The 26,142-nt window shown below is 48.4% G+C and overlaps 1 protein-coding gene across 1 annotated transcript in view; it reads left to right on the forward strand.

Moving 5' to 3' along the window:
• The first annotated feature begins 3,394 nt into the window (after nt 1-3,394).
• Nucleotides 3,395-26,142, forward strand: part of PPL (periplakin) — a 52,455-nt gene continuing 29,707 nt past the window's right edge. Inside the window, exon 1 of the mRNA XM_032794710.2 lies at nt 3,395-3,638. Within this exon, the coding sequence (XP_032650601.1) occupies nt 3,577-3,638 (62 nt within the window). The 5' untranslated portion in view covers nt 3,395-3,576. The remainder of the gene's footprint in view (nt 3,639-26,142) is intronic.

Here is a 26,142-nt window from a genome sequence, read left to right on the forward strand (position 1 = left end):
ACTTCCACTGAAATCAGCAAAAGACTTAGAGGCTTGGGCCCATTATTGCTCAGTGACTCAGTTTCCTCCTCTGGAAAATGGAAGTAACCTTTACCTACCTCACAGAGGTCTGGTGAGACTGAGATTTCACTGGGAAGTGCTCCAAGCTCCTCTGATGGAAGATATTGTAGGAGTGAGAAGTATTATTTATTATAAGCAAACCCACATGAACCTGTCTTTAACACACCTGCTCATATACTATTACCCTATTTACATATGTAGATTGCTGGTGCCTCCAGATGTGGAAATAAAGACTTAGCCACACAGAACAGGTATACGGGAGCATCCCCATCCAATATGTTCAAGTCCTAGTTAGTGGTTCAATACAGTTGGCGGAGCAGATTTCTCTATCTCTTCTACATCAGCACTACCACTGGTACCTATCTATGTCCACTCGTAGGGGTAGTTCACAAGCCAGCTGCCTCCAGTGTGGTGGCACAAGTCACTTTTCGCAGTACCAGGAGAGAGGCATGTTATGGTGTGATAGTAGATAGCTGGTTGCCCCTGGGTTTAGCGTGTGGTTACTGTGGAGTAACCACAAAATGCAGCAATTTGCAATAATGCAGTAAATACCTTGGTTGAGCATTTCACTGCAGACTAGGAGATTTAGACACATCTCCTTCATACACCCCCTTTCTCGGTCTCACCCCCATTCAGATCTCGGGCTCCCTGCAGGGCTCTCTGAGGTCTGGACAAGAAGGGGAAATGGGGAATGGGGTTAGTTGACGCTCCCTTTCATGTGAGAGGGGCGAGATCTGTGCATAGAGAGGCAAGAGGTCCAGTGTTTAGGGCACTAGCCTAGGACTTGGGAGGGATGAATTTGAGTTCTTGCTCCACCACAGACTTGCTCTGTGTCCTTGGGCAAGTCACCTCGTCTCTCTGTGACTCAGCGCCCCATCTGTAGTTCGTGGACAATAGCACCCAAGGGCGTTGGGAGGATGGCTACAGGAAAGACTGTGAGGTGCTCAGATACTGCAATGGCGCGACAGACCACTCAGAGTCCCCTCTATGCGCAGCCCTGTGGGGCACAGGCCCCCACCTTGCACACGGAAAAGGCAGCCATGGGACAGTCCTGAGGCTGCCAAGGCCTGCATTTTTCCAGCGTTGGGCAGTGCAGGGAGTGCATGCCAAGGTTACACAGCCAAAGTGATTTTAAATTATTAATTAACAGGAGTGTTAAAAGAGGCCATAGGTACAGCATACATACACCCATCAGCACGCCCGCTCCCCTGGAGGAACCATGGGGCTCTCTTAAAAGGATCTGAATTTAATTCAGATCAACAGGCAGCTCTTTGGAGCTCATGTTTTCCTGCCGACGAATGAGCCTATAGCTAAACAACCCAGTGTCCTTTGGCCTGTCAGAGTCATTCATTATCCCACCTCTCTCTGAGCCACATGGGGGGAGACTGCCTGGGCCATATTTGGCAACACTAGCAGCCGTGAATGATTGGCAATGCTGGGGAGAAGGAGCGGACTCTCAGCTCGTAGAAGAATCCCCTGGAAAGTCTGATGAGGAATGTGACACTAGGGCTGCTGCCATGAACTTCTGTAGCAGCTTTCAGCCACGGGGCCTCCAGCCCTTTCCTAGTGCTCGGATGCTAGGGCGAGAGTGGTAGGAGAACCTGAACAGAACAGAATTGGAGACATTAAGGCCAGAGTCTCATTTCTATTACCCCTCTTTGCACTCCCCAATTGATGTAAAGGGGCCCGACTGTGAATGAAAATCAGGCCCTTTAGGTACGTCTATACAGCAAGAAAAACCACCTCAGAGCAGCAGGTCTCAGAACCAGGGTCAGGCTCATGCTACAGCGCTAAAAATAGCCATGTAGATGTTCCAGCTCAGGCTGGAGCTTGGGCTCTGAAATCCACTCTCCAGGTGGCTACACAGCTGTTTTGGTACCCTAATGGAAGTTCCACAAGCCTGGTCTGTAGACCTGGACTCCGAGCCTCGCTGCTGTGCTGTTTGGGGTTTTTTGCTGTGCACATGTGCCCTTAGTGAATGAAGCCTCTCAGCTTCTCAGTGTGGTAAATCGAGATCATTGTCCCCATCCAGACAGGCCGTGAGGAACAGACAGGGTAAGGACAGAAAACTCAGACAAGCTACTCCTGTTCGGTGCCCAACTTGCCACCACTTTGGCTGCTCTTCAGCGGAACTAAGCACCCGCAACTCCAACTGAACTCAATGGGCGCTGTGGATGCTCAGCACCTCTCAGAAGTTGTCTCTGTCTGGGGCTCACACCCAGTGAACAAATCCCTTGCCTCTGAGGAAAACATAGCCATTACCAATCTGCCCACAGTCACATTCTGCATCAAATGAGTGACCTCACTGAGAGCAGGCCCCATCCCCTGCTCTAACCACTCAACTGTTCTGCCTACCAAGCAACCACTCCTGACCAGTTCGGACACCTGCATCCCACACAGTGCACAGGGAATGGGCCTAATTCTGATTTCCTGTGCACTGGTGCACGCTTGGATGAACTGCCCTGATATCAGTGGAGTTACAGGGTCAGTACGCCAAATCCTGCACTGACTTGCCCTCGGGACCTAACCGGTGTTGGATTTGGCCCTGATTAGAGATACACAATCCTGTATTCATTTGTTTAATCTCACATGGCAGCAAAATCCAGACAGAACAGTTGCGCCCAATTGCTTAATTATACACATACTCCATTTTGTAGAAGCAAGACTCTGTGATCAATTTCCTTCATTTTTCAGTTGAAAAGAACTTGTCATAGTGACATTTCCTTAGATTTTGTTTTATAAAGGTTTTAAAAAACTCAAAATCAGCATGAAGTGAAACATTGCACTCAACCTACAACTTATTAAGAACATAAGAACAGCCACACTGGGTCAGACGAAAGGGCCCTCTAGTCTCGTATCCTGTCTACTGACACTGGCCAGTGCCAGGTGCCCCAGAGGGGATGAACAGAACAGGTAATCATCAAGTCATCCATCCCGTCGCTCATTCCCAGCTCCTGGCAACCAAAGCCTATTTTCCAATGTTTTGAGAATTGCCAGGGAACTGAAAAATAATCAGTTACACAGCTCTAATCGCCACTTGTTTTGCAAGGCACATTCTGGGGGCTCAATCTCTAGTCATTCCCTGCCTCTGTTAGGACGGCAATAGCCTGCAATGCTTAATTCCTGCTAGTGGCTGTAGTAAGGCCTGACCTTCACTCACACACACACACACACACAGAGATTTATATTGCTCATCATCACGTTTAGTAACCTCTGCTCTGCTCCAGGCAAAAGCAGACTGGGGAATTGCATGTAGCTCCGCCTGCGTCAGTGACATGTGTGGTAGGTAAGCACCACCTTCTCTGGGAGAGCCCTACCCAGTTTAGTGGGAGAAGTCACACCCCTGGAGTAGTGACAGAGCAGGACTGGAGGCAGCTGCAAGTTTCCCTGTTCCTTCCTTCCCGAGAAGTGCACTGTACCTGAAGGATCTAGCAGCAACCTCCTTTAGCCAGCTGGGGAAGAAGCTGGCAGCCAGCATTTTGCACTGAGGCATCTGCTAGCACCAGGGAAACCACGATGAACTCTCTCTTCAGGAAAAGAAACAAAGGGAAATACAGCCCCTCGGCACAGAAGAAAAGGTGAGTACTTTGTGTTCCTTCATACTAGGCTACTGGTATTGCCAGCCATTGCAGCCTGTAGAAGTCAGCCTCTCTTTGAGCTGGGAAGATGCAGATTATAAAGTGGAAAGGTAACAATTAGGAATTCCTACGTGTTCCTTGGAGAGAGTAGAACCAAGCAGATCTGTAGCCGGGCTTCAGAGCAAGAGTCCAGCGAGCAAGTGCTAGCAGGGCATCTGAGAGGTGCAAAGACCACAGACACACAGCAGAGTGAGTGTTACTTTGCATGCAGCTTTTCTGGGGTTGCACACTGTTAGGCCACTAGAACTGGCGCTGCTGTTTGCTTTGGCTTCCCTGCTTTTCAAAATAGGGCTTGTTGGGGTTGTTGGCACATTCCAGAATTTAATCTTTCCAGGGTGTGGCCACACCTCTGTGTCTCCCCTTCCTTCCCGCAATGCTGCCATGCACCTTATTTACGTCTCCTTGAAAGGGCCAATTCCAAGGCAGAAGAACATGTCTCGATGTGTCCAGCTTAAAACATCAACCCACGCTGATTAATTTGATAAACAAGATGTATTCCGTGCACAGGGGACCGGTGCCAAAAGGAGACACCCACTGGGCACTGTGCCAGCTCTGGCCAGCAGGCAAGGGAACTCCAGAGGCCGAGCTATTAGGATGCTGCACAGTGCTACCAGGGCAAGTGCTTCAAATGTTTGTTGGCCCCGTGGGGAAGTTTAAAGGGCCCGATCCTGTGAGAGGCTGACTGTCCTCAAACACCCATTGATTTCAATGGGAGCTGAATCACAGGATTCACAGGATCAGGCCCTAATCCCTTGGCAGAGAGTCTGGCTAGAACAGGGGTGGGCAAACTTTTTGGCCTAAGGGACTCATCGGGTTTTGTAAATTGTATGGAGGGCTGGTTAGGGGAGGGGGTCGTGGCCCGGCCCCCACCTCCTATCTGCCCCCCCCCGGACTCCTGCCCCATCCAACCCTCCCTGTTCCCTGACGGCCCCTCTAAGACCCCTGTCCCCTCACTGCCTCACTAACCCAGACCCCCACCACCCCATCCAACCCCTCCTCTAATTCCTGACAGCCCCAGGACCCCTGCCCCATCTAGCCACCCCTTCTCCCTGTCCCCTGATTGCCTCGACTCCCCATCCAACCCTCCTCCTTCCTGACTACCCCCCTGGGACCCCTGGTCTCATTCAACCCTGTTTCCTGCCCAACCACCATCCACACCCCCACCCCCTGACCACCACCCCAAACTCTCCTGCCCTCTATCCAATCCCCCCTGCTCTCTGCCCCCTTCCCACACTGCCTGGAGCACTGGTGGCTGGTGGTGCTACAGCCACGATGCTGCTGCCACCAAGCAGCAGAGCACCAGGTCAGGCCGGGTTCTGCACCTGCGCTGCCCCAGAAGCTCACAGCCCCACCTCCCAGAGCATTGCACCAGCGGTGGAGCGAGCAGGCGAGGCTGCGGGCAAGGGCGAACAACGGCAGAGGGGCTGGGGGCAAGGCTCCTGGGCCAGGAGCTCGGGGGCCAGGCAGGACAGTCCCAGGGGCCGTAGTTTGCTAGAAGCACCTATTAGCAATGAACTGTGCCTGTTAGTGCATACTGGACCCCTGTGGTAAACAGGCCCATGGATGGATTCTCCAGTCTCTACAGGGGGCAGGCAAATGCCCCCTTGGAAAGCAAAGCTCTGTCTAGGATAGAGAGCCAACCTGTTGCTGACACCCATCATCAGCCATCCAGCTAGTGGTGGAAACAGTTTATCCATGAGAACATATGGCACAAAGCACCTGCCACCCCATTACAGAGCAGCTTGCTTGGATCGCATCGGAGGCTCTTTTCTCCCTAAGATCTTGTTAGCTAATCTATCCCCCTCTCAGTCCTTTTTGTTAGTTAATCAGCTCTTGTGCCATGATCCCCAGCAGTGACAGAGCTTGTCCCATCCTCTGTGATGATCAGGCTCACTGCTGTGGGGCAAGCCTCTTTGGGAATGTTGATTTGGGAGCAACAGGTGAATTACATCTGCCAGGACCTAACCCCGCCTCCACTCTATTATTCCACTCCTTCCCCATCTAGGATCCCCACCACCTTCTAATATTCCCCGATGTAGGATCCCTGCCAGCCTCCACCCACAATCAGCTCCACCCTCTGCTCCCAACTCCAGGACCTTCTCCCCCAGCAGCCCCTGCTTTGCTAACAATGATCTCTCTCTTTTCTCCATATACCCTCCCTTTAATCTGGAGCTCCTCCAGGAGCTCAGCGAAACCTCTTATCTCCCCCACCTCCTGTATCCCTGGGCACATTCAGAATTTCCATGCTAGTGGAGGATGACATTCCTGATCACTCCTAACAAACCCCCAGAGAAAACTGAAAGAGAAGTTGGCCCAATTCCTCTGCAAAGTTGAATGGAAACTCTTTTGTTGTATTGCTGTTTTTGGAATTGTTAAAGGTTTCCCTGATGCGCTCCTTTCATCGAACCCTGGTGAGATTCAACAAGCATGTCATCTGTGTGAGTTAGTTTCTTTTTTAAAGGATCAGTTAGGACGAGGCATCTAGGGTGGAGACTTGGAAAGGGCCTCTATGATTGTGTTATACTCAGGCTCCTTCATTAACTCAAACACACCCACTTCAAAATGAATGGGAAGGAACCAGCTGAAAAACACACTCTTGGCAGCTTGAGTTACACCGTGCTCCCGCAGGCCTGGGAAGCCACAAGACCACAGCTAGCCAGGTGCTAAGCTATAATATCCAGATGAAAAAAAGAATCAAGACAGAGCCAAGCAAGAGAATCGGGTGCTAGGGGTTAACATTTCCAAAGGGCCTTTGGGGGGAGTTTACAGCAGCAAAAATGAACTGCAGGTGCAAATCAGAGTTCTTGCACCTCTGCTTATCCTGATTTGCCCCCTTGGGCAGGTAATTAGAGGTGGAAAGAACCAATAGCTGAACTGGGGGTAGAGAAATGTGTGTGGAAATTGCACGCAGAAAGGAAGCCACTGTTTTGATAAGACGTCTGTAAGTGACACCCAGCAGCAGAGATATTAGCAGGGGAAGTGATGTAGCTTTGGAACTGCATTAAATACAACCTCTCTGTTGATTTTATTTTTCTCTTGAATATATTATGCAACTTCAGAGGAGAGATGCTGCTCATGTGATGTATTGAGTACACCAAGAAAGAGCTTGTTGGACAGCAGGGCTAGGCAGAGTGGATCTATAAGGGAAAAGACGTCCTGCCTGAGTGGAAGGGACAGGAGATGGAAGTAAATGGAGAGACAGTGTTGTTCAGAGGGATGGCAAGATAGTAGAGCTCAGTCATAGCCAGTGAGCTGACCAACAGTGGCCATTAAATTCCTGGCTGATTGCTGCTTCTGTGGTTGAAGGAAGCAAGGTGACATTTTTTCCCTTTCTATTGCAATTAACCCACACCTGACAAAGTACCTCTGCTTTTAGCTCAAAATGGGGTTAGCCTGCAGCAAATGAAGTTCTCTTGCCAAGTACAAAAAATGATAAAGGCTAGATTCTAAGGTATCTTTACTCCTTCAGAATCCATGGACTTCAAGGCCAATTTTGCCTGCATAAGAGCTTTGGAATTTTTCCCCATTTTTTGTATCTCCAATTATAAACAAGTGAATGTGTTAAAGCTGTAGAAGGTTGAGGGGGAACAGGGTTAAATAGAGTTCCAGTGTTCCTCCATGCACAATGGAAACGATGCTAAAATTCCCAAGAGCCAAGGTTAGGCTGCTGTGAAGACTGAATGATTCATTGTAGCAAGGAGAAGGAAACCTGGACTCCCTCCAGCCTCCAAACACAATCTGAGCTTGCAAATTAGAACTAGGGATGGATGGTTTACAGAAGGTGCAGAATTTACAATTCATTCGGCAAAGCAGAGAAGTTTGACTCTTGCACGGCAGCTTCTCCAAACTAGCCAGACCCCTTGGGTAGGCTAACCTGGCCTGGAACTCAACAGAGGATGAAGTTGTCTTATGAGAATCAGTGTTTTTGGTACTCCTAATCAGCCAGGAAGTTGGGGAGAAACAGGCTGTCTTGCTGTAGTTTGAGACTTCTGATATGCTGAGCTAGATCAAAGCTATAAAGCGAAGAGCCAGGAAAATGATTTTGGGGGAGGAGGGTGGAAGCTAAATTAAACTTTTTCAAACTTTTGAAAATTCAGTTCAAGTTGTGGGGGAAGATTCTGATCGGTTCTCGTTTTACCCCTGGTTCCGTTACACCCCCTGTCTCCTGGCTCACCATTACCCACTGACACTGCCTGGCGGCGCACTCTGCCTTTTGCGCAGGTTTAGATTTTGATTTTTGAGCTACTTGCCCAGGCCTGCAGCTTGTACCTAACTGCTGCTCACTGAACTCACCCAGCTCGCTCGCTCATTGCTGCTTCACACACAGAGGTTTTCCTTCGGTAAAGGAAAACCAAGGATTCAGTCTCTCTTCAGCCCATGAGCGAGTTGCAGAGATGACGAGATCCAGAAGTGTCTCCCACGACTGAGAGAAAAGCCCTGACCCAGTTAGCACCAATACTGGGCGTTAAAGACAGTATCAATAGCTAGCTATTATCCCACTGCAAGACCGGAGGATTGGGTGGGGAATGACAGGGGTTAAGAGGCTCACATTTGAACCCAAATCACCCTCTCTTCAGATGGGGTGTAATGCAGAGAGTCTGGTTTAACCTGAACTGCCCCCCCGCCTTGGTAAAAGTCTCTAGCTGAACATTCATTCCAGGCAGTGCTGCAAACAGGAAAGCCAAGGGGTGCAACCCAGTCCAGAGGAGCTCCTAGGTCATGCCAGCCCTCTCTGCCCCAATCAGCAGCCCTTACATTATTCTCATAGGAGAGTAGCACTCTTTTCCTTTAAAGTGTTACACTTAAATAGGCTCAGCTGCACAATTAACCGCCAGCTGGGAGTGCCTCCGTGAGTAGGGTTACCAGATAGCAACTGTGAAAAAACAGGACAGGGGGTGGGGGATAATAGGTTCCAATATAAGAAAAAAAAAATCTCCCAAAACGGGACTGTCCCTTTATAAAAAGGACATCTGGTCACTCTGTCCATGAACCATCTCTGAACCCTGCCTGGAAATTGACCTCCACCAGCACCAGCTCCTTTTGGCTTGCACTTCCCCCTGGGGACACAAGTAGGGCAGCAGGACTTTGCAGGGGAGCCAAAAATACCTATGGATGTTTGGGGTCAGCTTTGGTGGTCTCTCCCACTGTCAAACAGCATTGCCTCCCAAATGGGGCTTTAAAGACACACTCACCCACCATTCAGGCAATCCAAAACAAGATGGCCCTCTGCGCTCATCACGAATGTTACCCAGGCACTGAAAATGGAGACATTTGACCCTGCAGACTTGGCCCTTTGAGTATTAGGTGTAGGTGTATATAGGGCCTGATCCAGAGAGCTGCCTCCTGTGGGCTGCTGGGTATCCTCACCTCTGCTGGATGTCAATGGGAGGGGAGGGCCTGGACCCAGAAAGCAGGATGCTAGCTCTCCTGCTGGGAATACTTTGGACAGACACACGCAGCTTGGGAAGGCTGGACGAGGCTAAACAGCCCTGGCTCTGTGGATGAAGCGCAGGCATGTCGTGCCAACTCCTAGGGTTTTAGCACCAGTATCATGCTGTGGGGGGGTTTTCCATCTAAGAACAGCAGCTCGTGGAGTCTAGTGATGACACAGGAATTTCAGCTTTGATATAATAGCTATTATTGGCATTATGGAAGGGCTTGGGAGTCCTTGTCGGGACCCGGGGCCCCATTGTAAGTGTCTAGCCTCCATGGGTGTAGAGGAAGGCTTGAACCTTGCCCTGGAGGCTCAGAAGCCAAATAAAAGGAACCCAGAGCTGTTTAAAAATCTCAAGATTTTAACCAAACTAGTGTTGGTGGGAGGGGCAGTAGTGCACTGGCTCACTCCAAAGACTGATTGCTGTTTGGTTAAGTGAGGCTTAGTGCTTGACTGGGGGCCTAGAGACGCCAGTCCAGATCCTCGGCTGCTGTAAATCAGCAGCGGGCAGGTGAAGTTATGCCAGGCTCTGGCTTTACCAGATCCAACAAGCAGCTATAACAAGGGTCTCCATAGCGCTGGCTTCCTCCCTCTGCTTTACCGGTGTGCCCCAGCCCTGCTCTGGCCTCTTGGGCAGGTCACAATTTTAAATTGCACTAAGTTCTGGAATGAAGCGGGTTGGGGTAATTGTTCATTGTTCCACACGTCTCTCTACAAAGCGCTTCGCCTGCAGGGCCAGCAGTCGTGCTCCATTCCTAATGCACGCTGCAGATGAGCTCCGTATAAACGAGGCCTGATTTAGGCCACCTGTGTGCAATGCTGATGGGATGTGGACACATGACCCATTTGTTATTCAAAGCAGAGTTTCTCATGGTAAAAAAATGAAGGGAAACCAGAACTGGGCTGGTTACGCTCGCTAGGCTAAACCCTGCTCTGCTGCCTGGGTGCAGCCCTATTGAAATCAATGGCATTGCACACATTTACCAGAGGACAGGATATAGAGTCCAATCCAGTATTCGCTGACGTTATTAGAAAGACTCCCATTGACTACCCTGGGGATTGGATCAAAGCTTTTGCCCACTGGCTCTTATCTTTATGAAAGCCCCTGTGTACGGTGTTGGCACACTGGCCTGCAAGGAGAGATCCCTGAATTACACACAACCATCCCCCTTCCATCAGGCACTATCCCTTGCTCTTTATTTTTTAATTTAATTCATTTTACTCTGTGCCATGGTTGATGTGCTGAGACATAACTGCATGGGACAGGTTTGTGGGGGGTAATTTTGGTAAAGAGGGTAGGGGATAGTTGGAGTTTCAGAACTCAGGAAAGCAAGGACTTCACATTGGATTTTGGCCTTTGGGAGGAAGTTGAGGCTTTTGGCATTAGGGAGGGTGGAAGTAACTTTAAATAGAGGAGTCTGAATTCCTCATTCCCCTCCATGGCAAATCTTGAGGGCAGCTAGCAGCTAGCTGCCTGCTGCACCCCATTCCAATACCTGCCACTCAGTGCAACAGCTTGATGAGCCTGCTGAACGATACTGACATTTAAGAGCCGCAGCGCACAGTCAACTTGTGGAACTCCTCACCTGAGGAGGTTGTGAAGGCTAGGACTATAACAGTGTTTAAAAGAGAACTGGATAAATTCATGGTGACTAAGTTCATAAATGGCTGTTAGCCAGAATAGGTAAGGAATGGTGTCCCTAGCCTCTGTTTGTCAGAGGATGGAGATGGATGGCAGGAGAGAGATCACTTGATCATTGCCTGTTAAGTTCACTCCCTCTGGGGCACCTGGCATTGGCCACTGTTGGTAGACAGATACTGGGCTAGATGGACCTTTGGTCTGATCTGGTACGGCTGTTCTTATGTTCTTAAACAGTCACCATTAGGTTTCAGAGTTAACGACACATCAGGCTGAATGGGAGCATCAACCCCCTCACTCAGAACTATTGTTCTGGGCAGTCTTCAGACTCAGGTAGATGCCAGTGCATTGCTTTACACTTGTAAGGTTATGTTCCCACTCAGAAAGGGTAGACACTTTTTTTTGTTAATGAAACCTTAGATTCTGTTGATCAATTACCCAAGCTGAAAAACTAAGGGAATTATGTGCCCGCACAATCACCTCAGACACAGGGCCCTGTATGTACAGCATTCTGGAGAACTGGCTCAGAGCAGGTGCTGGACTTTCAAGTGTGTCTACTTGCCTAGAGAAGTGGTACAGTCATTAGGCTGGAATGTGGACCAAATGCTGTTTTAGTATAAATAACAACTGACAAACACCATCTGCAGTAGTTAATCCTCAGAATGCTTCCAAGGTGTGGAAATCTCATCATCCCCCTGACAGAGATGAGGAAACCAAGGGAGGACAGGTTAAGTGACTTGCTCAAGGACACAATGGGAGTCACTATGAGAATGAAAAACCAGCATCTAGGAGTTTCTGACTCTCAGGCCTGTGTGAGGCTCTGGGCCTGACTCCCAATTCAGTTACCCTGGTGTAAGTGTGGAGTAACTCTTTTGAGCCCAGTGGCACTACTCTGCATTTACAGCAGTGGAAATAAGGTCAGAACCTAGCCCCATCCCTCTCTTTCAGGCTGCAGGGGTTTGAGTGTTAAATAATAGCATTCTCTAGCACAAGAGAGCCCCAACTTTCATTTTAATGACACCACCACCTACCTCTTACATAGAATTTTTCATCAGTGGATCTTAAAGCACTTTACAAAAGGAGGTCAGTATCATTAGCCCCATTTTACAGATGGGGAAACTGAGGCACAGAGCATCGAGGTGACTTGCTCTAGGTCACCCAGCAGGGCAATGGTAGAGGTAGGAATAGAACCTGCATCCCAGTCCAATGGACTAGGCTCGAGGCCACTGACTGAGGCTTCTAGGCATGACTGTCATACAAGTAAGAAATAGCTAAATAATTTCAAAAAGAAGCCAGTACCCATCTGAGCATTTCTTGCGGGGAACAACTAGCCAGAAGAGCGATCCACTGGCAACATAGGGCCTTCTGGAGTGCTAACCTCCAGCTTGGCTGACACTAGGGAGTTCTACGCTTCTTATAGCTTGAGTTCAAAAGCCAGATTCTGTAGCTGGGGTGGGAAGAGACATGTATCATCTGTGGCTCAGGCTCAGAGGGGTGGGTGAGTGGGCGGGCACCCCCCCCCCAGTTGGTTACATTTAGATTCTGCTGTCACACTAGTGCAACTCCTTGGCCTTGGGTGCCTGCCCATTGAAGACAACAGAAAAGATCCCGGGAGGCCCTAAGTCCTTCCAGGTGATAAAAAAGATCTCGCTCATGGATGTCAAACACTCCCCACTTCATTTTCAACACAGTTCAGTTCCAACTTAATTCTTTAGAGCTCAACCAGAGACCTAAAGGTAATGGCACCACATTTGTTTTGTAAACTTGTGAACAGCCTTCTTGGACTCGGGAAACATCTCTTGCTGAAGAATGATGGAGGATGAGGATGATGGAGCCTCCACGTGAAAGGAAAAGATTGTGGCAGTTAATGAAGTTGGGATCGAGACAAATTGTCAGCACTACAGATCTTGAGCTCAAGTCAGCACCAACTGACATCCTGTACAAATCCCATTGAAATCAAGGGGGCTGAGTCATGTCTCTCTCACACCTGTGTAAGTTAGGAGTAACTCCAATGAAATCAACGGCGTTACATCAGCATCAAACGTGCAAGTGAGAGGAGAATCTGGCCATTGACTCCAGTGGCGTTTGTGGGGGGGCATAAGTCAGTGCAGAATTTAGCCCATTATACAGAGAGGATTTTATTCAATACAGTGAAGCCTACTCAGAAACATCTGTCAGGCCAGATGTATTAAATTTGTGGATATGGGCGGAATCCAAAGCACTGACTTCAGTGAGGTTATGCCAGAGAATTAGACCCTGGATATCTTCATAGTGAAATCCTTTCGCCTGCTCAGATAATAAAACCATGCAGAGCTGTAGCAAACTCCCCAGGTACAGTAGGTATTGAAAGAGTCATGAGAAAGGAGCTGATTCTGCTCTCACTTATGCTATTTTTATGCCAGAATTTCATTGACTAGTTCTAGCCATGACCGTGGTAACAATGGGATAGCTCAAGTTCCTGTATTGGATGTAGAGCTAACCCGTTCCAAAAGGGCACCAATACTCCATTTGAAGTTACTGAAAGTGTGGCTAGTTCTGCCTGCCTCCCCCACCTGTGGGGAAGAAGGTCCAGGTAGAACACACCTGGGCTGTGGAGGAAGCTGCATGATGGGAATCTGTTACAAAACAAGAAAGATGCCCTGTCACCAAGTCCGCGTTTCAAACTTTATCTGCTCTACGTTGCTATTGCTCAGGCGAAGTTACTCCCTTCACTTTGATGTAATAATTGGGCAGTGCAATGGGAAGAGCAGGAGCAGTCACGATTATCTAACCACCGTTTGGTGAGCACAAGATGAACTGGACACCCTGGCTCAACGGAGCGTGTCCATTCACGGGTGCTGAAAAACTCCACTCTCATAGCAAGACATTTAGCAGCATGCCTGTCTATGGCTAGCGGAAACCCACACGGACGCCGTGTGTCCAAACACCTGCCCATTCCTGGTGCATCATTCCTTCCACTCCTTGGCCGTCATCTCCTTGTCCTTCCCCACGGGCTCCTAGCTACCTTTCTCCATAAACAACAATAATTATTTACACACTGGACACCAGCTTCACACCCACATGCAGGAGTTTGCTATTGCTTTAGTCCCAGTCATCCCCAGGTGCGTCTCTCCCAAGGAAGGTGCTGCTGTGCTCTGCTAGCTCTTACCTGTTGCATTTTACTTCGTTAACTTTGAGATGGGAACAAAATAGAGATTTGGTCCATTACTTCCCTTGGAAATATTCCTCCCTTCCCCGCCTCAAACAAAAGCAGGGCAAGTAAATACCTAAAACCCAGCCCCCCTGTATTATATTTGCAGCGAGACCCAGAGAGGAGAGATGGTCTTGTGATTAAGGCACTGGGCTAGGACTCCAACTTTGTGCCAGGCTAGCTGATATTGGGCAAGTTACTTGATTCCTCAAGGCCTTGCTTTCCCGTCTGTTAAATGGGAATAATAGTACTTCCATGGTCTGTCTTGTCTATTCAGATAGATAGATAGATAGTCCTTTAGGGCAGGGACTGCCTCTTCTCATGCACAGCAGCACCCATACAGCCCAAGGGCCCTTGGCCAGGGCCTCAAAGGGTACATCTGTACAGTGAGCAACAGCAAGTCTCTGCAGCTGGGTTGACAGCTTTGGGCTTGCAAGTCTTACTCTGCAGTGCTAAAAGGAGCTGTGTAGAGACTGCGGCTCAGTCTGGAGCTCGGCTCTGAAACCTGGAGACCCTCAGTGCTAGATTTTAATTTCACCAAAAATGTTACTCACATGCGTAGGAGCTGATGGGATCATAGCCTGGAGAGAAACCAAATCAAAAAGCCTTGTAGTAAATGCTACTATTCTGTGCTTCCTGTGGCTAAATACAGAGCCAATAATGTAATTCTACTGAAGTCAATAGAGAGACTGTTCCTTATGCTTGAGCTGAATTTGACCTGTACACTTCAGTGGAACGGGTGCGCTTTCACACAGCTTCAGCCTGTGTGATGAAAAGTAGCCGTGTGCTGAGAAAACAGTCATACACATCATTCTTCAGGCTACTCATTTTTCCATGGCTAAAACTTCCCCAGTTTTTGTGAGCCAGCTGTCAAGGGAGGGATTTTCCCTCTTTGGGCTGCACTAGTAATCCTAGACGCTAATAACAACAAGAGAAGACATAGGACCACATCAAGGTTGCAGGAGTGATTGCCAACACCTGTTGAAGCTAGCACAGGGGATAGTACAGAGCCATTTCAAACTGAATTGTAGTGTCTTCCCACCAAAATCCAGAACCTTTTGATTTTTGGACAAATCCCCTATAAAGTCGGATCCAATTCCCACTGGGAGTCTTTCTATGGGTTAGAGCAACCTGCAGCAGCCTGCTCTGGTTTCTGTTGGATTGCATTCAGTTGTAGCCCAGAGCTGACTTGTGGTCAAAGCGACCTGTGGGACATCCATGTGAATATTCCACTATGGGATTTTGAGCAGTGAGGCAGCAAAGGGAAACTCAAGAAGACAATGAAAGCCCCCCGAAGGGATTTCCCAGCACCTGTCATCAGGTGTAAAACTGGAATGCAGGATCATATCAGGGTGTGTGAACATGTACACATTCCAGAAATACCTGACCTCTGGACTTCAGGCATTTCATCAGTCAAATGAGAACCCTTTGGTTCAAAATCCTGTACGATTATACAAAGGAACTAACAGCAAACAGAATTCTTATCAGTTTAGGAGGCAGGCTGAAACTGCATGTTGCAGAGTCAGGCCCTGATCCTGCACACATATAAGCTTTTGCATGGGAGCAGTTCTGTTAATTTTAAAAGCCAAAAGTGCTCGAATCCTTTGTCAGACAAACATGGTGCCCTCTCAAAGTGACAGCCAAGTTATTGGGTGGGGAGGAGAGAAAAGTAGGAGAACCACTACTTTGTTTGGCACTAGTTCGCCTGCCTGGTGCCAGTCTTAAGAGAAAGGCCAAAAGCCGAATGAACCATGAAAATGGAACTTCCATTCCATCGTAAAGCGATCCCTGCCAAACAGGACTGGGGTGCACTGGTGCAGCAATGGGGCTTAACTTCTTGTTGCTGCTGCCCAGGGTGAATAGAAGCCTTCAGTCTCCAGAGCTGAGGAGCAAGATGTCCAAGAAAGGAGAGGGGTTCTGTACAAGGATGAGGTCCATCCACTTTCAGTCCCTTGCCAGCTCATGCATCTGGGTAGAGCTGTCCCTTGGGAGGGCGAATCAGGATGATCACTCCAGGCCCTGGGCTTTGGGGAGCCCCATGGGCCGGTGTGATTGGCCGACATGGTTGGTCCTGGAAGAGATGAATCCATCACTTCCACCACAGGCCTTGCACCCCTCTGGAGATGGCCCTGTATCTGGGCAGAATTCCTCCAGGTTGCATCTGCCAACTTCTGGGACCCCTTCTCAGAGGAGCCAGCCTCCACATTCTCAAAGGCCATTTTCCAATGAAAAAAGGAACATTTTTCAAACAATGATGACTAGCTCTATAGGATCCTAATCTCATTTATCCAAAGGACCTACCTGTAGGAACATAATGATTGCTGGGCTGGATCAGACCAGCAGGCCACATAGTCCCGTCTGTCTCCAATACTGGTGGCCAGATGCTTCTGAGGAAAATGCACAAATAACCTGCGATCAGCAGTTATGTAACAATCTACCCATAGGACAAGCTTCTTCCTAGCCCCCTCAATAAATTACCTTCTGCTGTGGAGCAGATGGGCTTAATATCTATTCCAAACTTTATTTCCAGATCATTAGTATTATAGTGCTGGATGTTCACCCTGGTTACATTTCAGTCCCCCAACTCCCTCACTCGCCTATATCCTTGTGCATCTAGAGTGATTTTATGTCCCCCCATGACATTCCATTCAGACGAGCAAACCTCCACTTAGGGCTCATCCACAAATTGTCCATCAAAACTCTTTTTACTCCCAGTGGAAAATTGGATTTTTAGTAAATGAACGTTTTCATGTACAGCATACACTTCCCTTAAAATTATTCAATTTTTGGCAGAAAATGGAAAAGCCTAATTTTTTTTCAGTTTTCATCCAAAAATAAATATTTAGTTTCAACAACAAAAAAAAGGTTCTTTGGCTTTGTCCAATTGTTTCATGTAGTGAATAAACTTTTTCCAATCAGCTGTAGTTTCACTAAACATTTCCTTACGTCTTTTGGAACTCTCCAATGAATACTTTATTCCAGTACAGCATATCTAAACTCATCTGGCAGATCACTCCTCCAAGTGGGAGAACCATCTTACTGATGATGTGTGGAAAGAATATAGGGTAAAGAAAACTGACTTCTCAGATTCTATCTTACAATAACAACAATGATGTGTATCCCAGTGCTGCCCCAATCATGTGCTTGCATACATCCATGATGCAGGAACCAGCAATCAATCAGGCCACATCTTCTGTTCTGATTCTCTAAAGATACTTAGCTGACTCATGATGAGCAAACAAGATGCAGAGATGATGTTTAACAAGTCTTCACCTCCTTACAAATCATTCTGTTGTCATGCTTGACCCCTAAGACAGACCAAGCTAGTCGAGAAACAGGTCTAGGGTAAAATTATAAACATGACTAGCACTTCTTTACAAATATTTACCTACATGGGTAGGTTTGTTGATTAAGAGGTATAGAAATAAGATGAAATTTTTAGCACTAGGCCAAAGATTAGATCTAAAGTTTAATTAAAATTCAGGTGATTTTCCCCATTCGTTGTCCTGTAACATGTTCTGTTGCAAGTTTGGGGCTGGAAGATTTTAGTGTCAGGGGATCAACCATAAAACTCACCTTACAAATAGTGGAAGGAGTTTTTTAGATTTCCCTGGGCCAGATCCTCAACTGGTATAAATCAGAGCATCTGCACTGAAGCTAAGGAGCTGGTCCCTAGTTTAAACTGCAGTCTGCAAATACCCATTGTATTGCTAAGGTGCTTGCTTGAAGGAAGCAGAGAACCGAGTGGCAAAGAGCTGCCAACAACACATGGAAACATGTTCTCACCTGCTCCAAAGACCAGCTTCACAAAATCTTCCTGTGCTTGTCTTCTGCTAGTTACTTCTAACAAAACACCTGTAAGGCTAATAAAAAGTTTACAAATTACCATACAAATTGTCCTCTCATTACACTGACTTCAGTGGCCACCTGTGAGGAGAATTTGCCCCATGGTGATTCAGCTGCTACCCAAAGGGTCTGTTTCTGTCCCTTGTATCTCAGCTCCTTAGTCAAAACTCTTGTATCCTCCTTTGGAGGGTCTTATTGGCTTGTACTGTAGCTTTCCTCTCCGTTATACAGCAGCAGTGTGTACGCATGTTGTTGAGGCCCAGGAAGTCTCTTTCTGTTCCAGATGAGGGGTGGATTCCAGACTCAATGAACATAACTTTGCCATTCCCCACACAGGGAGGTCCTTATTCAGGGCCAGATTGTGCCCCCAAGGCCACATGGGAAGGCATCCCTCTGTGCCCAGATCTCCCCTTTTCCATGTGATGGGGAGCGAATGCCATCACAGCACCATGCCTCCCTACTTCCCAAGACCCCACAAAAAGCTTTACTAGGAGAGAGATCAGGACTGGGCAGGCAGGGAGTAGGGAGTGGGCAGCCCTGCCTTAGAGAGGATGGCCATTGGGGAAGGAGAGACATGCTGGCCCCTCTACTAGCCCCCTAGAGGCTGTATTCCCTGACCCACAGAGTTCCCTCTGAAGTGGGGACCCCATTAAGATAGGGTCCTAGAGACAGATAATGTCAGGTGGTGTCCATGGAACTCTATAAGAGCACATATTGGGGGATCATTATGATTTCGAGATGTACCCTGCAGATCATTCCACTTGGGGGAGGAGGGCAAACCCTGCCCCGAATGGATCAGTCAGGGACCTGAGCCCTCTCCTGTGGGTTTTCGCTGCAGGAGGCAACTCTCTGGCATTCAACCCTCATAGACAACTCCCATGGAAGCCAAGAGCTGAGTAACAACCCAGCAAGGGGCACCGTGCTTGGCCCATGCGCTGGATGCACTGTTCCATCAGACCAAGGAGAGGCTGGTCTCTAATCAGACTGGACATCTCAGCTGTGGAGGGGGTTTAGTTTCACTGTTCAAACTCACTCTTCTAAGTAGGCAGTGCAGGGGAGCCCAGCAGAGTATTCTCCAGCCTAAGCCCTCTGTGGCTGCAGCTTCAGAAAACCAGATCAGTGCATCCCTTCTCTGAATTGTTTAAAACAGTCTAACCCCAAACCAAAAGGGCCATGATCTCCTCCTTTACCAAGGCTCCAGCCAGTAAACCAACAGCCTCTTCTCCACCTCCCCGTGGGAAGCAATCCAGCCACCTACTTAATAAAAAAAATACAGGTCAAGTATGCAAAGCACAGAACGGTCCCATTGTCCAGAGTGACTGCGTACCACATCTGCTTTTCATTAGCACTGTGTCCATTTGTTGTTCCCGTTGTAGTTATGAAACAAGCCTGAGCGTTTCCAGCAGAGAGCAGGCCGGCGCCAAGAATCGCTGCGTTTCCCAAAGGCTCTGTGGTCAGAGAGGACTCGTGAGTGCCGCTCTTTGGGAAGCATGAAAAGGTTTCCAATGCAGGTTTCCTGACATGGCCAAGCCAGAGCATCCTGGTGAATGGTCTGTGACACAAGCCAGAAAGCTTCACTGGCCACCAAGCCTCTCGGATGATCAGGCTGATTCTGCTCAGCATTGTTGCACCAAAGGTCATGCCGGTGACTTGGAGAGACTCTGGAGCTGTGCCCAAGATGGCAGTAGCTGATGGCACTCTTCTTGCGGTGGGCAGGCCTCGGGGCTGCCAGGGGAAAGCATGCAAAGGAGTGGCAGCTACCACAGCCTTGGAAAGTTTGCAGGGCATGCTCATCGCCACCCCATGTCACTAGCAAGATGCTTGGCAGGCAGGACAGCGATGACTCCCCTAATCCACATGGCACGCCCCTTCTATTTTATGGCAGTGATTCTCAGCTGCCAGGCACCTTATGCTTTCACTATGCCTGGGCAGAGTGGGTATGAAATCGAGCCGCTCCACAATGTCCATTTTGCACAGGTGTAAATTATGATTCAAGGGGCAGTGGAGAATCAGGCTCAAGGAGCTCAAATGCCTGTGCAAGTGGAAAGGGCTGTGTAATACCTTCTTTGTCTCACCTTGTGTGCCTTGCAGGGGCCCACAGGGCCAGATCCTAAGCTGGTACAAATCAGTGCAACTCAATGGGGCTATGCTCATCTACACACCAGCTGAGGATCTGGTCTGTCCTGCTTGGAGTTGCATTAACTCACGTTCTGTTGGTGCTCACGGCCTGTTGCAGGATCTTAGCAGGCCCAGACAGCCGTTAACTCGCCATTTCCCTCATCACTGGAGAGGGATTTTCAGCATCCTTTCTCAGGCTGAATGAACTGAACGAACACAGCATACTGCTCACAGGGCAAGGAGTTAGACAGTGGAGTTAAAGGTAAAGGGAGATGAGGGAGACATTGCTTCAAGTCTCTTAGACTCATAACTGGGACTAGTTAGAAAATATGGACATCTGACAGGCAGGGTGATGCAACGCACCTTTTGACCAAACCACCACACCTGTACGTCTCAGTACAAGCCTTTCATGATTAAAGCGCAGAATTGTAAGATCATAAGATGATCATTAGCTTTTCTCTTCCTCCTAGGATCTCAGAGCACATCGAGTGCTCCATCTCTAAGAGCTTGGTATTATTAACAGCCACTATTAATTAATGAACCCTCAGAAATGCCCCTTTGTGGTTGGGAAGATGTTTTATCCGCACTGCCCATCTGTAGCCCACAGAGATATGGGAGCAGGTTCTGACCTGCTTGCCCACGGTGAACAGTAACTTTGCACCAGCAAAGTCTAGTCAGCTGATTCTTCACTCATGCTGGTTTTATACCAGTATCATTCCACTGACTTCACTGAAGTCATTCCTGGGTTTCACTGATGGAGGCAAGTGGAGAATCAGGTCTACTGGGGCCCCTTTTGGAGTAAGGTGCTACATACGCAAAGGAAGGAGCCCTAACAGGATCTGGCCCAGGTGATGTGTCTAAGGTCTCTCAGAGATTCAGTGGCAGGTCTAGGAGTCCTGGTTCCCAGTGCCCATCTATAACTAGGGCCCTACCAAATTCACAGCCATGAAAAATGTGTCACAAACTGTGAAATCTGGTCTCCATGAAATCTGGTTTTTTTGGTATACTTTTACCTATACTATATGGTAAAAGTATACAAACATACACAGCGCTGCCTTCAGAGCTGAGCACCCAGCCAACAGCTGCTGCTCTCCGGCCACCCAGCTCTGAAGTAAGGGTGGCAATACTGTGACTCCTCTACAATAGCTTTGCAACCCCTTTTTGAAGCGGTACCCCCAGTTTGACAAATGCTGAGTCTTAAGGGCTTTACATAATTATATTTTGCCATTTTTAAATACATATTTATATTTTGTTACTACACCCTGAGATTTAAGAGTTAAATACCTGAAACCATGAAATTCAAGGTTTTAAAAATGCGATCAGAATGAAATTTATGAAAATGGACTGAATTTGATAGGGCCCTATCTATAACAGCAAGAATTCTGCCAACATTAATTCTGTAGAGGCATTTAAATCCAACCTCTTGAACTATTACATTAAAACAGGACACACAGGTATTTTTGCCAGGAGTCAAAACACAATGAAAGAGCTTATGAGGCTGACGTCTTCAATCGCCTTTCAGACACCCAGTGCATCCGAACGGGGCTGCTCAGAAATACTGGGGAATGTCTGCACAGCATTTTGCTTTGCATTGCTGGGAACACAGAGCCTTGTAATCTTCCCCTTAATCTAATCAACTCCTTGCACTGAAAGGCTCCATGGAAATGAAGTCACTGGCTATATTGCAAACTGCTTCTAAAACAGACATAATGCAGGGTCTTTCCCTCACCTGCCAGACGGGTACACACACAGAAACCTGGGCTTGCGATGGAAAACCACACTCCCCTTAGGTGAACTGCAAAAGGCATATCCTATCATCCTCCCTTGGTGCACTCCTCACCATAAGTACTTTCCCCACAGCAATGTGGACTTGTGCTATTTTGAGACTCTGTAGAGGCAGTTTCTTCTTGGCAATGAACTACTTGCAACTGCAAGCGAAAGTCAGCAAGCAGCATTACTTATCTCTGAGCAGTCAGATGACACCACCAAGTGCATCTGCTATACAGCGACTGACCCTCACCTTTATGTCTGAGGAAGTTTCCGACCAGTAATAACTTCATTCGAGTTGATGTCTAGGGTCACATTTTCAGAAGTGGCTTGGGGCCAGAAGTGCAAAGGTATTTAGGTGCCCAGAGATGCTCATAGGTGCCTAGTAGGATTTTCAAAAGCACCTCAGTGCTTAACTCCCTTTGACATCAGTAGAGGGTAGGTGCCCAGGCACTTCTAAAACACCTATTAGGTGCCTATCTACACAGCCTTAGGTGCCTAAATACCTTTGAAAATCTGTCCCCAAGTCACTTTTGAAAATAGGACTTACGCATTTTTGAGCATGTTTTTCACACTTTTGAGCATGAGGTCACACCACGCTGTGCTCACAGTGGGGTCTATTATTTCCTGTTCATGCATAATCCATGTTAACACAGTGGGCCAGATTCTGATCTTAGTGACAGTGATGTAAATCCAGAGGAACTCCACTGGGGTGTAGCACTAGTGGAAGTAGCTTAGGCCCTTTATGGCTTTCTAGGATATCACTTCTTCAAACCGTTAGTCTCTCAACATCTTGAATCCCATTTTGTCTGTGGAACTCATAGAAAAAGTTACACAAGGCACCACAGTCCTAGATAATTTTCACTTCTGAATATTTGAAGAGTTGGGAACACAACTGAACATTTCACATGCACGTGCAGCTTCTACAATTGTGCACACAAATCATGTCCGCACAATTGCTGTTTGTGCCTGTGATCACCCAGGTTGCCTGAGCAATTGAAGCATTTGCCTGCATGTTAGATGCACAACTGGGCATACATTTTGTGCGTGCAACTCTTCTTTAAACCTGGTTCTGTGCTTTTAAAAGTGCCTCATTTTGGCCTGGCATTAACAATAGCACTGAACACATGTTATGTGATTTGAAAGGCAAATGGCAAGGTTACTTTCTGCTCTAAAACCCCGTTCATTTGCTGCTGCTTTGAGAGGTCTCAGAGCAATGTTAGGACTTTGATAATTAAGAGTTGCTAAACAGAGAGACAGTGACAGATGCTGAGACTAAGCTAATAACCAGTACCAGTGAGTAGCAATCTGATGACAGACAGAAGCTTCCTGGCTTCCATAAAGGAAGACAGAGCCAAACACTGCTTAGATGGAGAGTAGAAATACTAGCATGTGTGTCCACTGCCACAAGAATCCTACTGGCTGGATTCCAGGAGGGGCACGTGGTAGGCAATGGGGAGGGGTGAATTTTTCTGATCTTTTGGAAAGGGCACTAACTACACCTGGCTAGTACGTGCTGCACAGCTCAGCCCTCATGCCAGTCAGCTTGGCCACATCCCATGATGTCCTGGGTATCCCATGGTGCAGGAACTGAGAGTTGAGATGCATGTCCCTCTGAGAGCTCTCTTGACCACTAAGGTTAGATCGTGTTGCAGCTGAAATCACACAGCTGCAACGAGAACATCAAGACCAGCTCCTGCCCTTTAACCATTGGTGCTAATGGGAGATCTGCCTGTAGACGAAGGGCATGGCATGGCCCTATAGCTGTGCAAAGTCTGCAGAGTTTTTTGACCTGATCTATGGAATTGGACAGCTCATTATAAAATCCTCTGCTAAGCTTGGAGAAAATGGGTGTTGCTCAAGCAGACAGATAAGCTTGGTGCTTTGAGGAGCTTGGACAGATGAGAGTCTGGTTCTGAAGTAGGAGAGGCTTAGTTCCATGTTCCACTAAGATACCTTCCTGGTTCATCTTTATCCCAGGCTGCGTTTGCCCGAGGCTGTGGTTTTGTCATAGGGCATTTTCCTGAGCTGAGTCAGGCCTTGGGTGGGACCCTGCCACAGAAACCCCAGGTGCTGTTAGAAGTAGGGTTATGGGACCGGCACTCTTCCAGCGGAGCTGGCACTGACCAGCATTCCACCAGGCTGTGTTGTTACTTTATGCTGCTACGAGTGCCCTCCTTTGGAGGAAATATGAAACTCTGATCTTGGAATTATTTTAACGAGCAATGAATGTAGTCAAAGCACCGTATCAAGGTTAAGCCTTCCACCACCCTTTGGTCCCATTTTATGGAGGGGAAATTATCTATTGCCAAGAGATTTAAATGTCTTGCTTAAGGCCACACAACAAACTGGTTTCAGAGAGTGGATTTCAACTCAGGGCTTCCTAGCTACTAGGTCTATACTCTGGCCTGTGGACACTGCTGGTTCTTGTAAAGCTGGCTGGGATTACTCAACATCCCCTGGCACTTTGCTCAAGCTTGCAGCTGGTGCCTTGGCCATATGCCAACTCAGCTAATAACACCCTGCCTCACTCACTAACCCTGCTGGGTCTGGCTGGATGCCCTGGTCTTCAGTTCCTGACTGACGCTAATGTGCAGAGTTGTGCTGTTGCCTCTTCAGGCCTGAGTGAGATGGTTTGTGTCTATAAATTTGTGAAGCATCTCAGGACCCTTCGGCAAGCCAGGCAATAGCAACAGATGGGGCTCACTCTACTCATTGCTAGAAAATGAGCGGGTCCTTTAGAAACCAGAGGTTCACCAGCCACCATTGTAAGGGATGGTTGATAATGCCAATTTCCCACTTGCAAACTAGTAGAACGGACAGAAGATGTAGCCATCCTAAGCCATCACTGAGTCTTCCATACCCAGAGGGGGGAAATTCACTCTCCAGCAGCTGCCACTTTGCACAGGCTAAGCTGATGCAAAATGTCTGCAAAGTGACCAGAAAGTCTGCCCCGGCCCACTCCTACTAACACCTGCAGATAGTTCCCTGGGAGGTACAGAGCTGGTATAGCCAGCTCTATGCCACCCCTCCCCAGGCACAGCGGTGTATGAAACACTCAGCGGATGAGCAAACACTGACAAGAAACAAGGAGCCTTCACTAGATGACCAGGATCACTGCATAGAAAGGAAGATGCATCTCCCTGTGAATTTCAGTGCTGGCCACCAGCCCGAGTACTGAGGCTTGGGGCCTTTCCTTACGTAACTAAATCACAAGAGTAAGATCAGTTGGAGCCTGATCCTGCTAACTCGCACTCATGAGCTGTCCTGCTGACGTCAGCCAGGCTTCTCTTGTGGGGGAGTGAGGCTCCCCCAGCCGCACCGCCTTGCAGGGACAAACTGTCCTTCTCTCAAGGAGTGCTCCTTGGGCAACTGCCCACACGGACAAAGCCGACCTGGGTGGGCCCGTCCTCCTTTGTTTGGTTTAGATAGCAAGGTGCTTTCCTTACAGCGTGGGTGCCCTTCACCTGGGAAGCTGCCAAGGACAGCGTCCTCACTGCTGGCCCATTCCTGCAGCTGATACATTGCAGTGGAAATGTACAGTGCTGGTCATGGAGCCTGACCACACCAGAGTCTTTGTATTTACTGAGCTGGTGGCTACTGGGTTTGCTAGGTCCTCAGGCACTGGAGGCTCAGCTGGGCACCTCAGAGCTCTTTCAGGCCATGGATCACATCATGTTCCAGACACGCATCTCAAACAGCCTCAAGGACAAGACTCACAGGGCAGATTGTAAGATGTGCCCAAGGGTGGGCAACTTCCAGCTGGGACTTGCTGAGCATGGCTTTTACTGGCTCAGATGGAGCGGGAGCTCCCTCTCGACTCACCTGGCTAAGGGGCTGCCAACAGCATCCAGGTTGAAGCCTCACACTTGCGATGATCTGCGGGGAGCACACACAGCCAGCAGCTCAGGGAGCTACAGTAGGTGGTTAAGTCAGCTGTAGTGACCAGCCAGTGACTAGTGGAAATCCTTCAGTGCACACCAGGGGTCAGATCTGCAGCTGATGGTCTGACATGCTATCTGCATGCTTCCGTCCTCAGTGAACCTGTCTCTCCTGCAGACCCATGGAAATGCCCCTATCTATACTCTGTAACATGCAGCCCTCTGAATACCTATATGGCCCACCCAGATACATCTTGCCTTTTAGGGCCCAGAAGAGCTGATTAACAAGCAGCTGGGGAAGAAAAGGGCAGCTCAGCTTTGACTTCAAGTAACACCAGCGCCTCCCCCTTGACTCCACTGGGAAGGCAGTGGTGTAACTAGAGGAGGATGTGGCCTCAGATGCATGGCCACACCGCCAGCTGGATTGGTACATAAGCCCATCCGTTGGTGCTGGGCTCTCCTTCCTGCGCATGGTGCCAGTCCACCTGGTTCTGCAGCTGATATTCAGCTGTGCTCTGTCCTTCCCAACCACCCAGAAATTCATGGTAGTCCTTTGCCTCTTACCCAGC

Source organism: Chelonoidis abingdonii, chromosome 9 (assembly GCF_003597395.2).
Source record: "Chelonoidis abingdonii isolate Lonesome George chromosome 9, CheloAbing_2.0, whole genome shotgun sequence".
NCBI classification, from domain to species: Eukaryota; Metazoa; Chordata; order Testudines; family Testudinidae; genus Chelonoidis; species Chelonoidis abingdonii.